Source organism: Erinaceus europaeus, chromosome 10 (assembly GCF_950295315.1).
Source record: "Erinaceus europaeus chromosome 10, mEriEur2.1, whole genome shotgun sequence".
Lineage (NCBI taxonomy): Eukaryota > Metazoa > Chordata > Mammalia > Eulipotyphla > Erinaceidae > Erinaceus > Erinaceus europaeus.
This window is the reverse complement of record NC_080171.1, coordinates 99063407-99080675: the sequence shown is the minus strand read 5'-3', so window position 1 is coordinate 99080675 and position 17269 is coordinate 99063407. Positions and strand designations below refer to the sequence as shown.

The following is a 17269-nucleotide window of genomic DNA, read 5'->3' as shown; positions in this document are numbered from 1 at the left end:
GAAAAGCAGGCAAAATAAAAAACAAGAACATAACTTCCTCTTTTCATCAGTTCAGGACGTCATCTATTACAAGGTGCAACATTTTCTATATTGGTTAAAAACAAACAAACAAACACCACTGCCAGCTGAACAGTGTCACAATGCTCTGTCATCAGAAAATAGAGATACATGCTCGTTTCAAAGATGTTACACGGCATCAGCAAAAAACACACTCTATACTGGTGGAACATGGTAAATCAGAAAGCAGAAAAACAGGGTCAGATGCATATTACTTATAGTACTGAGCAGTGTTCTAAAAAAAAAAAAAAATAGTAAGCCACTTCAGGCTCTTACCTAAATAGGGAATGCTGGGAACCATCTTCAAGCTTCGTATATATTCCCGAGTCCGCTTATAATTATCTTCTTTCGACATCAGGTAGTCCAGTTTCTCAAAGGTCGTCTTATCTTTTCTATTCAAAAGCTGGAGTAAGAAGAAAACAGTGCATGAGAGAGAAGCAAAGCTGAAGGAGACAAAGAGAAAGGATATCTGGACAAAGATGAAAAAGGAAACATTCTAAGAATCATATATGTGGTGTACCAAATCCTAGATACAAAGATTTTAATGTTTTCAGGCAGAGATGGAAGGTTTCATAGCCTCAATTCTGTCACTTTTTAATGAAAAAGTCTGAAACTTGGAAGATATCCTTTGAAGCTGCTATTCCCCTGTTCTACATCTAAATTGTGACTTGTAATTCTTTTTTAATCAGAGCACTGCTTAGCTCTGGCTTATGGTGGTGTGGGGGATTGAACCTGGAACTTCGGAGCCTCAGGCATGACAGTCTCTTTGCATAACCATTATGCTATTTACCTCTGCCCGTGACTTGTAATTCTTACAACAGAAAGGAGCTCAGTAAACAAAGCAAATTGCACCAAGTCACCCAGAGTTATTTCACATCTACAACAGTTTTCATTTCCTACTTGCTATCTTCTCAACATCATATCCATTACTGGAGGTTCAAGGAAATTTCATATAATTCAAATCCACACTGTGTACATAACCAGGTCATCTCTCCAATGTAGGCTACACCTCTTCCAGATTCCAATAGCCTCTGGCTATGTCATATTAATAGCAGGTATGATATTTTAACCAAAAGAAACCAAATTTTCGAGGGGGACTTCTGGAGGCAGGGCTACGGAGCAGCAGCAGCTGTGTTTCTCTCCTCTTCAGGGTCAACTAGGAATACCAAAGGAGACCACTTGGGACCGCAACAAGGCAGGACTAGAATGACTTTCAGGAACCCATCAAACCACCAGTGAGTACAAACACGTGTGGCTCATGAACAGGGAGGAGCCTAAGGAGAGACTGAGCAACTGGTAACAGTCCAGCAGTTTACCAGTTGAGGCACCACCTCTAGCCTGCTTTACCAAGAAAAAGGTTGATGAAGGGAGGACAGGACTCCCCTAAGACTCACCAAATACAACTGTGAGTCTCCATTGCTACTGCCTCAGAGGCTGGAGCAGCAGGGGGGGAGGCCCTGTGCTGATAACCTGGAACAGAGAGAACTGACCAGGAAACTCAAGAGAAAATCTACACCTCAGTGGCCTAGCCATGGAGCTGTATAGTGGGAGCCTTTCCACATTGTTCTCTTGATATGAACATAGTGAATAACTGCCTCAGAGCTTACAGACTATAAACAAGACTAGTTTAGAAATTCACAGGGCCCTGCAGTGCTGCTCAACTTGGCAGAGAAGCTGAATTGAGCCTGAAGCTTTGGATCCTTGGGGTGTGAGAGTCTCTTTGCACACATTAGGAAACAAGAAAAAGCACAAATAAACAGCCTGATTGTACATCTTAAAGACCTAGAAGAAGTACAAAGGAACCCTAAATCAACCAGAAGGATAGAAATCACTAAAGTTAGGGCAGAAATAAATAACATTGAAAATAAGAAAATCATACAAAAGATCAATGAAAGTAAATGTTGGTTCTTTGAAAGAGTGAACAAAATCGACAAACCTTTAGCCAGATTCACAAATCAAAAAAGGGAGAAGACTCAAATAAAACAGATTGTAAATGAAAGAGGAGATATCACAACAGGCACCACAGAAATTCAACATATCATGTGAAGCTTCTATGAACAACTATATGCCACTAAGCTAGAGAACCTGGAAGAAATGGGCGATTTCCTAGATACCTACAAACTTCCAAAATTAAATAAAGAGGAACTAGATAATATGAACAGGCACATGACAGCCAACAAAATTGAAACAGTTATCAAAAACCTTCCCAAAAATAAAAGTCCTGGACCAGATGGTTTTACAAATGAATTCTACAAAACCTTCAAGGAAGACTTAATATCTCTACTTTTAAGAGTCTACCAGAAGATTGAAGACACAGGAACACTCCCTTCCAGCTTCTATGAAGCCAATATCACTTTGATACCAAAAGCACACAGGGACAAACCAAAAAAGAAAACTACAGACCAATATCTCTGATGAACATAGATGCTAAAATATTGAACAAAATTCTAGCCAAAAGGATACAGCAGTGTATTAAAAAGATTGTTCATCATGACCAAGTGGGGTTTATCCCAGGCATGCAAGGTTGGTTTAATATATGCATATGAATCAATGTGATCTACCACATCAATAAAAATAAGACCAAAATCCACATGGTCCTATCAACAGATGCAGAGAAAGCCTTTCGCAAATACCAACATCCCTTTATGATCAAAACACTACAAAAATGGGAATAGATGGAAAATTCCTCAAGATAGTGGCGTCTATATATAGCAAACCTACAGCCAACATCATACTCAATGGTGAAAAACTGGAAGCATTTCCCCTCAGATCAGGTACAAGACAGCGCTGCCCACTATCACCACTACAATTCAAAATAGTGTTGGAAGTTCTTGCTACAGCAATCAGGCAGGAGCAAGGAATTAAAGGGATACAGATTGGAAGAGAAGAAGTCATACTCTCCCTATTTGTAGACGACATGATACTATACATAAAAAAAAAACCCTAAAGAATCCAGCAAAAAGCTTTTGGAAATCATCAGGCAATATAGTAAGGTATCAGGCTACAAAATTAACATACAAAAGTCAGTAGCATTCCTCTATGCCAACACTAAGTTAGAAGAAGTTGCAATCCAGAAATCAATTCCTTTTACTATAGCAACAAAAACAATAAAATATCTAGGAATAAACCTAACCAAAGAAGTGAAAGACTTGTATACTGAAAATTATGAGTCACTACTGAAGGAAATTGAAAAAGACACCATGAAGTGGAAAGATTCTCCATGTTCATGGGTTGGAAGAATTAACATCATTAAAATGAATATACTATCCAGAGCCATATACAAATTTAATGCTATCCCCACCAAGATCCCAACCACCTTTTTTAGGAGAAAAGAACAAATGCTACAAATGTTTATCTGGACAGAAGAATAGTCACCACAGAAGAGATCCAAAAGGCCGAGAAACATATGGAAAAAAATACTCCAAGTCTTGGACTGTCAGAGTAATGCAAATCAAGACAACAATGAGACACCACTTCACTCCTGTGAGAATGTCATACATCAGAAAAGGTGACAGCAGGAACTGTTGGAGAGGTTGTGGGGTCAAAGGAACCCTCCTGCACTGCTGGTGGGAAGGCCAATTGGCCCAAGCTCTGTGGAGAACAGATATACAGCCCGTGCTGTACCAATGTCAGTCCTGTCTGAGTGGTCCTCCCCAGACCCTCTTTTCAAGCCTAGTCTCTTTGCCTAGATGCCTTGCCTCAAAGTACAGGCTGTTGAAAGACACTCAAAGTTTATCCTCCAGGACCCTATGATTCTGGATTTTGAGTTTAATGGCTGGATCACAGAAGATAAGTGGAGGGGCCAGGTCATGGTGCACCTGGTTGAGTGCACATGTTACAGTGCGCAAGGACCCATGTTTGAGCCCCCAGTCCCCACCTGCAGGGGGAAAGCTTCACAAGTGGTGAAGCAGTGCTGCAGGTGTCTCTCTCCCCCTCTATCAACCCTTCCCTCTCAATTTCTGACTGTCTCTATTCAACAAATAAAGATAAAAAATTTAAAAAAGGAAGATAAGTGGAGGACATTAGACATGATAGTCTATGGCCAAGTATAATGCTCAAACACTGATGGTCTGGCAGCAAGGACTTGGGGCATCAGACTGCAGTGTTCCACAGGCCCATCATACAGCAGAGATAAGTGGAGGACTTTGGAATAATCTCTAGCACTGGGGGAAGTAGTTCCTGTGTATTGAATTAACCCAAGAATTATAAATACAGTGCAGTTCCTGTGACCAGAGTCTGTAAATCCCACACACTAATGCATTAACGAGCCCAGGCTGCCTCAACTCTTGATCCTACAGTCATGTAACTATCCAGCTGACTAGTGACAGCTTAAGGACTTCAAGGAAGAGAGGCAAACTATGAAGCTGAAAATTCTAGTGCTGGAAAAACTTGAGAATAAAGAGCAAGCTTTTTTTTTTTTTCTTTTTTCCTCCCATTGAGAAATTTCAGACACTTCAGGGTAGGGATGTTACACAGATGCTAACAACAACAGATGCTTAAATCACTTGCTAATTTGGTACTGCTACTTACATTAACAACTGGACAGGAAATAACACTATCTCCCATTTGTTGTTTGTAAAGCATAACAATATACAACTCATCCGACCCTTACAAAGTCCAGTGATAAAAACAAAGACTGAAATACTGACTCTATTTCAGGTTCATAACTGTCAGGATTAAATGAGTGGTCTGAGTGCCCTTGGGGAATATAATACAAGAGGAAAGGAGACAAATATTGTAATATGGTAAGTTGATACCAGGAATCCAGTCAGATAATGAATAACAGGCAAAGGATGTGTCAAGGAAAACTATACAGAGAAAGGCATCAGAAATGAGCATTTAAGGATGGAAACTATACTCACTAACTGGAAAAATACCCAGATCATAACTAAATATACTGGGATATCCATGTAAAACTGAGCAGGCCCCTCACTCTTCTTAGCGAGGAGGTCATCTCTTTAACAATGTGGCCTAATACTTCACTGAATTATTCAGCAATCACCCATGTTTATCCAGAAGCAAACAAAGCCCTATGTTATCCTCACGCCCACTGCAGTTGAGCCAAGCTGGAGCCCAATGTTCACACTACTCCTTCTCTGGACCCTCTGGGGGGTTGGGATGCATTTGCCTGGTCTGTCAGGTGACTCCATGGATGACACCACAGAGGTGATCATCTGATGTGCTTATAACCAGGTCAATATAACCAGTTAGAGTCCTGAGGGCATCCCTGAAAACTGCCCAGAAAACTGACTTGAAATCCAAATTGACGTTCTTCAACACATTTCTAAGCAATAGAAAACACATTTACATGTATCCTTAATTTAAAATCAGGTTTCTCCTGAACTGGAACTGGCGTATTGCACCAAAGTAAAAGACTCTAGCGTGGGTGGGTGGGGAAAATACAGGTCCAAAAAGAATGACAGAAGACCTAGTGGGGGTTGTACTGTTATATGGAAAACTGGGAAATGTTATGCATGTACAAACTATTGTATTTACTAATCGAATGTAAAGCATTAATTTCCCAATAAATAAATTTTAAAAAATAAAATTAGGTTTCTCCAGGTCACAAACCTTCCTTGCTAACCTTGCCTCTTTAATTTTATGTTTTATTGTCTTGTTTTGTTTTGCTTCAGAGAGAGCAAGAATGGCAGAGAGAAAGAGACACACAGAGAGAAATACACATACAGACATCAGAACAAAAAACCTCCTTCAGTGTGGTAGAGGCCAGGCACTAACCTGGGTAATGTACTGGCAAAGTAGTACACTATCCAAGTGAGCTATTTCATTGTTTTTTGGGTTTTTTTTGATAGAGAGAAAAAGAAACTGACAGGGAATGGGGAGTGGGAGTGGGAGAGAGAGAGAGAGACAGAGTCTTGCAACACTCCTTTACTGCTTGTAAAGCTTCCTTCATGCAGATGGGGACCAGGGACTTGAACCTTGCACATGGTGACATGTGTGCCACCGCCTGGCTCTTTAGTCCTGCCTCTATATACATACAGCCTACTGACAACCCTTTATGCACATAAGAAAAAAAACAAAAACAAAAAACTGAACGTCTATTTTCCATGCATATATTTGAAAACAACTTGAAACATCCCTTTAGAAAAATTAAGGGATAATCTAGGAACTGGAAGATAATGGACTATAGGAAACAGAACTCCAACCCAGGAGTAGTAAAAGGAGGTTCTGGGATATGAGCAGCAAGTTTTAACAATGACCACATGCAAGTAGAAGCAATGTTTCCAGGGAAAGAGAAGGCTCAATAGAAAAACCTAGTAGAGGGAGCCAGGTAGTAGCGCAGCACGTTAAGCGCACATGACACAAAGCACAAGGACTGGCCTAAGGATCCCAGTTCAAGCCCTGGCTCCCCACCTGCACGGAGGTCACTTCACAAATGGTGAAGCCGGTCTGCAGGTATCTTTCTCTTCCCCTTTCTGTCTTCGCCTCCTCAATTTCTCTCTGTCCTATCCAGTAACAACTGCAGCAATGACAACAATAACAACAACAAGGGCAACAAAAAGGGAGTGGGAGATGGCCTCCAGGAGCAGTGGATTCTAGCACAGGCACCGAGTCCCAGTGATAACCCTGGAGGCAAAAAAAACAAAAACAAAAACAAAAAGCACCTAATAGAATGGCCTAAGGAGGGCAAAACAGACATTAGATGTATTTGTCATGTGCGGTAAAAGTTAAAATAATTTAAGTATTTAATATACAAATATATAGAAATATGGAAACAAAATCACACACACACAATCTCTGGTAGAGAGAAGAGTTTTAAAAAAAAAAATTAAAGGTTCCAGGGAAACAAAAAGGTTTCCAGAAAGGATATATTATTCATAGTGTATACTTGACTATACAGAGAAACATATTTACACATTTCTAATAATTAAAAACACTAGCTACTCATTAAGCCAAGTGCTCTAATTGTAGCCACATGAATATTTAAGAAGAATGAGGGAAAGGTGGTTCAGGAACACTACACCAACAACTATCATACAACCAAACACACTGTCTGTAGGGAACTGATGGAGAAATTGTAGCAAGAGCATACTGGTGCAAATGTGGCAGTAACTAGCAAAAGAAACCACTAAATGACCTTAAGTGGTTGCCTCTGGGGAATGAATGGAGTATGGAGATAGAGCAGTAAGTGTTAGTTATTTTACTGAAGTCTTTCAGGACTTAGTGATTTAAAATTAGTGCACCATGCATCATGCTAACTTTTTTCTTTTAAAATTTAATTTTTTAAACACATGGTTTACTTATTTAGAAAAAAGCAGCACTTACTTCTACATGCTTTAAACTTTTATTACAAGTAGAGCCATAAACTGAAACCTCATATGAATTGAGTCCTCTAGATTTGAGAGTTTAGGGAAAGCCTCAGGAAGAAACTATCAGAACTATGTATAAGAAAATAAATCACTTGCCTACCTGGGTCCAACAGATACTGAAAGCATTCATCCCCCTGGGAGGGGGGAGAAAAAGAAAAGAAAAAGGCAAGGAAATAAAATTAAGAAAAGTTTCACTAGAAATGGGCAACTTCTCTTTCAGCAAAATTGAAAAGACTTGGAATATCCGGGGATAGTTATAATTAGTTGTGTAATTACAGTGTGTTCCATTCATCAAATGACAACCCCATGAAGGCAGTGACCATGCTGGTTGCATTCATCTGACTATCCCAAGCATCTGATATGGCTCCTGACACAGAGAAAATACTGCCTCAATACTTGCTGAATAAAAAGCATGAGAAAACTAACGATAATTTAAAATTCCAGTTCCTTTAGGAAAATTCTGAATACCCCCAATAATTCTTGAGTAAAAAGAAGAAATCAGAACAATGAACTCTTTACATATCACAAAGATTAAGAATTCTTCATGTTAAAACTATGTGATAAGTCAAAGATCTATTGAAAAGGAAAGGCACTATTTAAAAATTTTAGAATTATATCAGAATATACACAAACCAGGAGTTGGGCAGTAGCGCAGTGGGTTAAGCGTACATGGCGCAAAGCGCAAGGACCGGTATAAGGATCCCCATTCGATCCCCCAGCTCCCCATCTGCAGGGAAGTCGTTTCACAGGCTGTGAAGCAGGTCTGCAGGTGTCTATCCTTCTCTCCCCCTCTCTTGTCTTCTCCTTCTCTCTCCATTTCTCTCTGTCCTATCCAACAATGACAACATCAACAACAACAACAATAACTACAACAATAAAACAACAAGGGCAACAAAAGGGAATAAATAAGTAAATTAATTCATTTTTAAAAAAAGAATACACAAACCAAATAAACATTCAACTCAAGAAGCTAAGGGAACAGGGGAAGGGAATAGGAGAATCTGAATAATACACAAAATTAGAAAGTGATGTATTAAAAACAAGAAGACTAAGTATCAAATTATAAAAATCAACCCAAACTCTTGTTTTTGTTTGTCTGTCTGTCTGTCTGTCACCCCTGGGGTTTCAATGCTCAGAGCTGACATTTTTCAGATAGAGACAAGCAAAGGGGCAGAGAGAAAGCAACCAGAGGTGGGTTTGGGGCTCAAACCTGGATTGTGTACATGGCAAAGCAGCACACTCTATAAGTGGGCTATTGAGCCAGTATCTAAGAGATCTCTTTAGAAATATCACCACAACAGATTTTGAAATCTTCTACAAAGAAAGGAGGACAAAACACATTAAGATTGGGGAAAAAAAGGTGAGTATGGGGGTAGCTATAATCACATGTGCAAGTCAAGTAAAATTAGAAGGTTAAAAGCAAGTTAATTTAATATATATTAATTAAAATAATTTTCCTTGTGGTCCGGGAGGTGGTTCAGTAGGTAAAGCTTTGGACTCTCAAGCATGAGGTCCTGAGTTCAATCCCTGGAAGCACATGTACCAGAGTGATGTCTGGTTCTTTCTCCTATCATTTCTCATAAATAAATAAATAAATAAAATCTTTAAAATAATCTTCCCACTATCAATTTGACAGCTGTCAGCTTCAAGAGATCAGTAGGGTCAAAAATCAGGAAGACCACAAATCCTGATCAAATACCTAAAGAAATACTTTGCTTTTGGAAATCTCCTTTACTGTGTCCTAACTTGTACTTTTCTCTTGACCTAAAAAAATGTACTTCAAATCTGGAAATTGTCTTCATAGAGGAGAAAAAAAAAAAAAGCCCTTCCAAATCTCCTTTATGAGGACATTGGTTCTTGTACCCTTACTTTGAAAGAAAAACATTTCTTGATATGTGGAAATACTTTTTAACAAAGAGTCCATTGCTCCAAATATGCTAAAACTGACTCAAAATTCTATTTCAATTCCAGTGTCTACTGTTGGTATGGAAAGAATTTTTAGTGTTGTGGATAATCTATGGACCAATGGATTCAACAGACTGAGTATGGAGTCAGTAAGGAAAAAAACTAGGGCACTTAAAAAAAAAAAAAAAGAAAATCTTACCTCTTTAGATACAAACTACCAGTTTCTGAAAGATACATAAACTGCAAAGCCATATTATTAATAGGAAATATTAGATCAATAGAGACTATCATAATAACATAAGGGAAAATCATAGCTGTGAAGTTCTGTAGGCATCCTAGTAGCTGTTCACATTTGGTTTTGAATAAGGCTATTTTGAACTATGTATAGACACAAATATTGTTTTAGAAAATGCAGTAAAGCAAATAATACCTGTCCATAAAGTAGTAAATTACATCTTATGGAATTCCACTGGCCACTGCCCTGGGAATACTGACTTTTTAAAATATTTATTTATTCCCTTTTGTTGCCCTTGTTGTTTTATTGTTGTAGTTATTATTGTTGTTGTTATTGATGTCATCATTGTCAAATAGAACAGAGAGAAATGGAGAGAGGAGGGGAAGACAGAGAGGGGGAGAGAAAGATAGACATCTGCAGACCTGCTTCATCACCTGTGAAGCAACTCCCCTGCAGGTGGGGAGCCAAGGGCTCGAACCAGGATCCTTATGGCAGTCTTTGTGCTTTGCACCACATGCACTTAACCCGCTGAGCTACTACCCGACTCCCCAGAATACTGATTTTTGTATGCATTTAAAAATTAATTTCAGCATTCACTACTTGACTACAACTGTAATACTCTAAACTAATCAGACAGCATGGGAACAGCTGATCTCAACTAAAAGCATAGTATTCTGGATTCTCTTTTACTGAACTGTATGTTATTGGTTCTCTCTCCTTGTTAAAATACTTTATTTCTTAATGAAAGAGAGCTACAGAGAGAGACCAGAGCACTGATAAGGTCTGGCATGTGGTGGAGCTAGGGATTGAACCTGAGACCTCAGAGCCTCAGGCATGAAGGTCTTTTGTTTAACCATTATGCTATCTCCCAAGGCCCTTTGGTTCTCTCACTAACTGTTGAGTTGAATACAATTGTTGATAAACATTCATTTATTCTTTTCTGAGTTGTAATTTAACCTTTTTTATTTAAGTTATCCTTTACGACAACTACTGGATTGATTTGCTCATATGTGGAATACAGAAGGCTAATGCAAATGAACTTACAGGAAAAAAGTCATCAGTCTCTTTGATTTTCTGAGAACTACAGTGGTTATTGAGGGCTTGAGGAGTGGAGCATGGAACTTTGCGAGAATGTGTGGTGACTTGCATATATCATGTGTGGGTGTGAAACTATACCTCTGAAATCTTACAGTTCTGTGTCATATCACTAATAAAAATTATCCTTTAACAGTTTAGATATGAACACACATATGTACAATGTATAAGCTCATAAAACAGTTTTTATTATGTTTTTAAAGACTTTTTTCTAAAAAAAAAAATTGATTATCACTCACGTCAAGCCCAAGATATATTTTCAGAAATCCCTAAGAATGGAAGCAGGAGATATTGGCTGGGTGGTGGATCCAGCATCAAATGTGTACCACTATTTCTTCCATGGGGTTGAGCAGTGAAAAGGGTTAGTTAAGAGAAGAAAGAGTCAGAAACACCAGAGAAGACTCTAGAAGAGAACAGTTTCTTCTATGGGGTAGAACAGCAGTCAGAGGTAGTACTAGAAAACCTTGAAGGAGGAGCTGGGTGCGGCTCACCCAGTCAAATGCACACAGTACTAAGTACAAGGTATACAAAGATGTGGGTTTGAGTCCCCGGCTCCCCACCTGCAGGGAGAATGTTTCACAAACTGCAAATCAGGTCTGCAGGTATCTTATCTTTCTTTCTCCTTATCCCCTCTCACTCCCCCTCCTCTCTCAATTTCTCTCTGTCCTATCCAAGAAAATGGGGGAACAAATGGCCACCAGGAGCTGTGGATTTGTAGTGCCAGCACCCAGCCCAAGCCATAACCCCGGAGGCAAAAAAAAAAAAATCTTGAAGGACTCCAACCAGATAAGATGGGCTTAAAGGAGCCCCAGAGGCTAAATGATGAGCAAGTAAGCAGCATAGAGGTAGGATCACACAGGAACAACTCAAAAGAAGAGTAGTCAGGCAGAAATCGAAGGAAGTGTTGCTTTGGACAACACTGGAAAGGGTGGGGGAGCGAAAGGGGTAAGAGAAAGAGAAAAGGAAACTTGCCTTTGGCACAGTGCGCTTTTTTACTTTGTCAGTTCCATACTGTGGGCATGTGATGACTATTTTACTCCTTATTCGACTTTTCCAGATACTGCTTCAACTCAGCTTGCAGACAGGGTGCCACTCACAAGCAGCTAAGCATGAAGAGTGAATACTAATCAAAAGGGAAAGAATCAGTTGATTGTGGACATGTTTGAACAGGAAATTCCTCTGGCCAACTCTTGCATCTCTTCTGCACATGACTTGGGGTGCTGGGTTGCTATGTTGGTGGTAGTAGCATATGTTCCACTGGCCACAGCTGAAAGGTTTATAGCTTGTTTTTTAGGGCAAGGAAGTAGGTGTGAAGTACATATGGAGTTGTATGACATTTGCTGCCATTACCAAAATGGCTTTACTGTGTGCTCTGTATCCTACCAATGAGCTTTCATCGAATGCCACATCCCCACTGGAAGTTTCCTCTAAGAAACTCCACACTGCTTCTCCCCATCAGCATCCTCCATATCAACCCTCACCCTCACCCAAGCTCAATATCTTTCTTTACTCTTAGGCAGGGGTGAAGAACCTTTTTTCTGCCAAGGGCCATTTGGATATTTATAACATCATTCATAGGCCATATAAAGTCATCAACCTGAAAATTAAGAATTACCAAATGCCTGCAGGTTTAACCAGGAATTTCCCAACCTAACAGTTGAAAAAGAAAAGTAAGTAATGGAAACACATATTTTAAAACTAAATTGATGTTTTCCAGCGAGTACCACAGGTAAGACAGCATTTTGCCTGCTCTTCCTATGTACATTAGCATACTTCACAGTTTGAGAAATCCTGCAGTAAACAAATCAGTTCAATTTTCTTTTTAAAAATTAGCATTTTATGTTGCTATGGAAAAATCTCCTATATTGACTGAATTTTGAGTCCTGCCCGGGGTCTCCTTGGCAGAGCCAGAACAAATGATTTTAAGGGCTGTATACTAATGTTTCTCGCCCCTACTTGAAAGGTCATGAAAATTCAGGGTTAAAAGTCTGAAGAAGATTTACAATTAACTGACTGTAAAATACTCATTACTGTAAAAACTGGAGCTGGTGAAATTTACGTTTAAATGCCAGACTGTAAAAGAGCAGCATCAAAATGGTGGTATCAGAGTACCACCACTGGGTAGAGAATCTCTGGGAGGCGGGAGGTGGCACACTGGGTTAAGAACACATAATAGGAAGCACAGGGACCTGCGCAAGGATCCCAGTTCACGCCCCCTTCTCCCCACCTGCAAGCAGGGTTGCTTCACAAGTGGTGAAGCAGGTCTGCAGGTGTCTGTCTTTCTCTCTAGCTTCCCCTGCCCTCTCAATTTCTCTCTGTCCTATCCAAAAAATAAAAAGAGAGAATCTCTGGCCAAGCAGAGACTAAGCTCTGTCTTTTAATTGCTAAGCTCTGTCTTTAATCAGGGAAGTTAAAACACCAGAGCAATGCTGTAGGGGCAATCACTCTAGTAATGATATGAAGAAGGACTTAAAAGAAGGAAGGAAACTAGCTAGGAGATGATGGTGCTGTCAAATCATAAATAAAAGGGATGGAAGCCTCTGCCAGCCCACCTGACAAAAGTCAAGACAAATTTAAAATAATAATAGCACTAGTAGCAATAAATAATAATTATCTTAAACATATCATGTGTTGATTCTAAACTTTTTTTCATTTACTCACTTTATGTTTCCTACAAAAGGCAACTACAGGCTGAACCTAGGTATTTAAGAGTCTATGCTGCTTTTTTTTTTTTAAGACTTATTTATTTTGTAGGAGATATACAAAGAGTTTCATATGAAAGCAAGAAAGAGAGAGGTCAGAGTACCACTCCAGCAATACGTACCAGGAGTAGAATTGGGAGCTTCAGCCATGCAAGACCTTAACTCTACCAGCTGAGTTATTTCCCAGATCACATCCACACTGTCAATCTTCATTTTACAGTTCCCTCATTTCCTGATCTATGATCCCCACATCAATTCAGATCATGTGTATTCAGACCTCATAGCTGCCTAAAGTCCCATCAAGGGTGACACTTTCTCATACATAACTTTTTTTTCCACTTGTGATCTCTTGGAGCTCCTCCAGGCTAGACAGAAAATTTCTGACGAGATGACACTTGATGGGTCCCTAATTTCTAAGGGTAGCTGAATTCCAGCCCTCAACCCATGTGTACAGGACCTGCAGCCTTGACTTCCTTTCCGCTGCAGGAGTTAAAAACTCTGGTACTAATGTGGATGACTAAAGTAAATGAACTTGAAAAGCAAATCATAACCAAAGTGCCTCTTGTGCAGTGTGGGAACTCTGGTGGTGGGAGGGGAAGCACAGAACTTTAAGGCAGGTGTGATGTGTGGCATTATTCCTCCAAAATCAAAACTTTTAAAACACTGCTAAATCACACACACACACACACACACACACACACACACACACACACACACACACGGACTGAACTTTGAGGGCCAGTGTACCGTGTTTTCTCTTAACTGCTCACTGCGTTTGACTCTGACAACACTCTACTTCTAGCACATGGTGACTTCTCTTTTTTGGCTCCGACTTTAGCTTTGCTTTCTGGTTTTTAATTAGGTTGTACTTTACCCAGTATTTATTTGTGTCTGTGTATTTGGAGCAGGCAGTTGGAATGGAGGGACACACTCCCCATCAGTTCAGCCTACCAGATTTGCCTCACTCCAAGTCCAAAACAGTCTGCTCAGCGTCGGCTGGCACTTGCAACCAATTCCTGGAAACAAAGTTTAATTGCAGACATGTCAGTGCCTGCTGTCAAAGGAGCATGTGAACAGAGGTCTCTAAGCAGCAGGTGCTAAAAAGTGGTTCTGAGACTCCAGAGAGAGAGGCTGGGGTGGAGAAAAGGATGTAACTATCATAGAGCACAGGAGTGATGGCTGAGGCTCTACAAGCGGGTGAGCTCCCCAAAAGGTGGGAGACAGGGCAAGGCATGGACTAGTCAGAATCTTGCAAAACACTTACACACAGTGGATAGAAAAAATGAAGGGGCAGAAGCTGTCATAACAGAGGGAAAACTACTAAAGCAAGGGAAAAGCAACTTTTGTAAAGGGATGTTGAATGTGTCTGATGTAGTGGCAATGTCAGGGCAGATGAGGGTGAAAACAACAATAGTTGGAAAAGCAGTACAAGCAGGGAAAGTTTGGGAGGATACGTTTGGAAGCTGCACATGTTGACTTTCTCGACCGTCAGCCTCCTCATGCCCTCACCCATCTCATCTCCCAGCTGAGCTAAGATGCAGGAAGGACTGAAACGGGCAGCTCAGAACTATCACCACCTGCTCAATGACATCAACAGTGGTCACTGGGACACTGCATCAGACACTGGGGACAGAGGAACTTCCTGAATTAAAGACTCTAAAACCTGGCACATGCAAACACCATATATGAACGTTCCCAGAATATCTGCTGAATGGCCTTAGTTCTCGAGGTAGGAGGGACCATTCTCCAAGCTGCCATGCTCAGTGACCCTGTGCTCAAGGTATCTGGGAATGAGGACCCTGCTTCCAGGTGGCTTTCCTTTGCAGATCAGCACCCTGTAGAGTAGGCCTTCTAACCCACCAACCATGACTCACTCCTGTCAAGAACTTCAGTTTTGGCTTTATTGCTGCAGATGAGTCAAACTCTGGATCTGTTCACTAGGAAAGAGCAAGTCATGATGGGAATGTGCACAGGGCAACAGAGCACATGTATGTGGTATGTATACACATGACTCTTATTACTGTAATGGTGCCTCACCCACACTCCAGGACTTCCATACCCCTGGGTCACTCATGATTAAATCAGGATATCCCCCTCCCTTTGGGGTCACTCTGATCACTGCAAATGTTTTACTATCTTCCCAGCTTAGGCGATAAACCTAGGTATTGTCCTTCTTCCCTTCTCCTCATCTCCATCTAGCCCAAATCCTGTCAGCTCTATCTCTACCTCCACCATCACTCTACTCTCTCCATGTGGAAGAAACCCTACCCCCTCTCTTGGGCTAGGAGTTACCCACACCATCTGGCACCAACCTCTTCCTGTCCACTGCAGTCCTGCCACATTGGCCTTGGCATTTCTTTCTCATATCAAGCTTCTCCCAAATGTGGACCCCTGAACTTACTGTCCTCTTGTGTCCTCAACTCAGCAGGGCTGGTCCCTTTGTTACTCAGGTCTTAACTTGAAAGGTGTCTTCTCAAAAAGGCCTTTCCTGATTCTTGTGCTACAGCAGACCCAGTATTCTCCACCACCTATATCCCACTTTTGTCCAGGTTTCCCAGGCATGCAAGTGACTTTGGGGACCACACCTAGGAGCTATTTATACCTTGGCCCTATGAGTCTGTGTCCCAGGCTCCCGTCTCCAGTCTTAAGTCCCAAGCAGTGTGTCTACCTATTTCTCCCTGCCTATGCTTAGTTCCATTCCAATACTGGGTCTCTCACTGGCAATACACTGGCCAAGAACGTAGACCAGTTCTGGTGGCGCTCAGAGCCTATGTAATCAAAGACAGGTCACTGCACTCCCTGGAACCTCAGCATCCTTCTCTAAACAAGGACCCAAAAAGCACTGACTTTCAGACCACCATGGTAGGTGCTCCTATTCCTCCCTGCTCTATAGGTCCATGAGATCTCACAAGTTCCAGGTCAAGGGACACATGGACAGAGGGGAAATAGCTCTCTTTGACTAAGGTAAAACCACTACCAGAAATTAATAGCAAAAGAAGGCTGTGATTCAGCATAACAAACATACACAATTCAAACAGCAAATAAACTCTCCATTGGGCACCAGGGATATAGAGAAAAATCAGACCTCATTATGAAGGAATGTAGTCAAAATGGGTGAGGTAGACCTATAAACAAAGCTCCAAAGCAGAAGTGCTGTGTTAGGTGTGGAGAGTGTCAGGAACATGGCGGCACCCTGAGTACAAGTGGGCTACGGTGACTTGGATGAAAGAATTTTCCATTTCTCAAACACTCTGCACCAACCAGTAACCTTGGACAAATAGGGTTAGTTAGTTCAGGCATAAAGAGTTCAGTCTTCGGGCCAGCTGGTGGCTCACCTGGTTAAGCGCACACATTACAGTATGCAAAGACCTGGGTTTCAGTTCTTGGTTTCACCTATGGGGGAAAGCCTCACAAATGGTGAAAAAAAGGCTGCAGGTGTCTCTCTGTCTCTTTCCCTCTATCTCCTCCTCCCCTGTCAATTTCTGTCTCTATCCAGTAATAAATAAATAAATAAACAAACAAATAAATGTTTTTAAAAAATAAGAGTTCAGTCTGAAACAAAGGTTGAATGGTGGGTTGGCCAGTGGCAAATGGCTCCCCCACGTGACCCTGGAGGTTCCATGTCATAATCTACTCCTTGCATCTCACCTCTTCTCTGCCTGATACCACAGTTGGCAGGTGCCATTCTTATTTTCTAGGATGCTGGATATGCCCACCTTCCCCCCGTGAGTGACCCTCTGTAACCAAGAAGATAACCATAGCTCTCAGTCCTTGGGAGGTAATGGGAGGCTTCTCAGAAAAATAACAGAGATGCATGGTTTTCTGGATCCCCTGGTCTTTGGTAATATGTCCTCTCAGCTTCCTGGTATTTCTCAAGCTCCCACTTATAAACAATCACCAAGGCAGCTAAGAAAACAGTCCACCCCAGGGGTTTAGAGCAGCAGTGG

General features: G+C 41.0%; 1 protein-coding gene across 16 annotated transcripts in view; it reads right to left on the bottom strand.

Annotated features, from left to right (window-relative positions):
- The window catches only part of RALGPS1 (Ral GEF with PH domain and SH3 binding motif 1), a 353198-nt gene that overhangs the window by 175665 nt on the left and 160264 nt on the right, over window positions 1-17269 (bottom strand). For all 16 annotated transcript variants that reach the window (XR_009552096.1, XM_060200191.1, XM_060200189.1 and 13 more), the window contains one exon: window positions 334-460. Coding sequence is in view for 15 of the 16 variants with exons in the window: in XM_060200191.1 (XP_060056174.1) it covers window positions 334-460 (127 nt within the window). In the remaining variant the exon portion in view is untranslated. The remainder of the gene's footprint in view (window positions 1-333; window positions 461-17269) is intronic.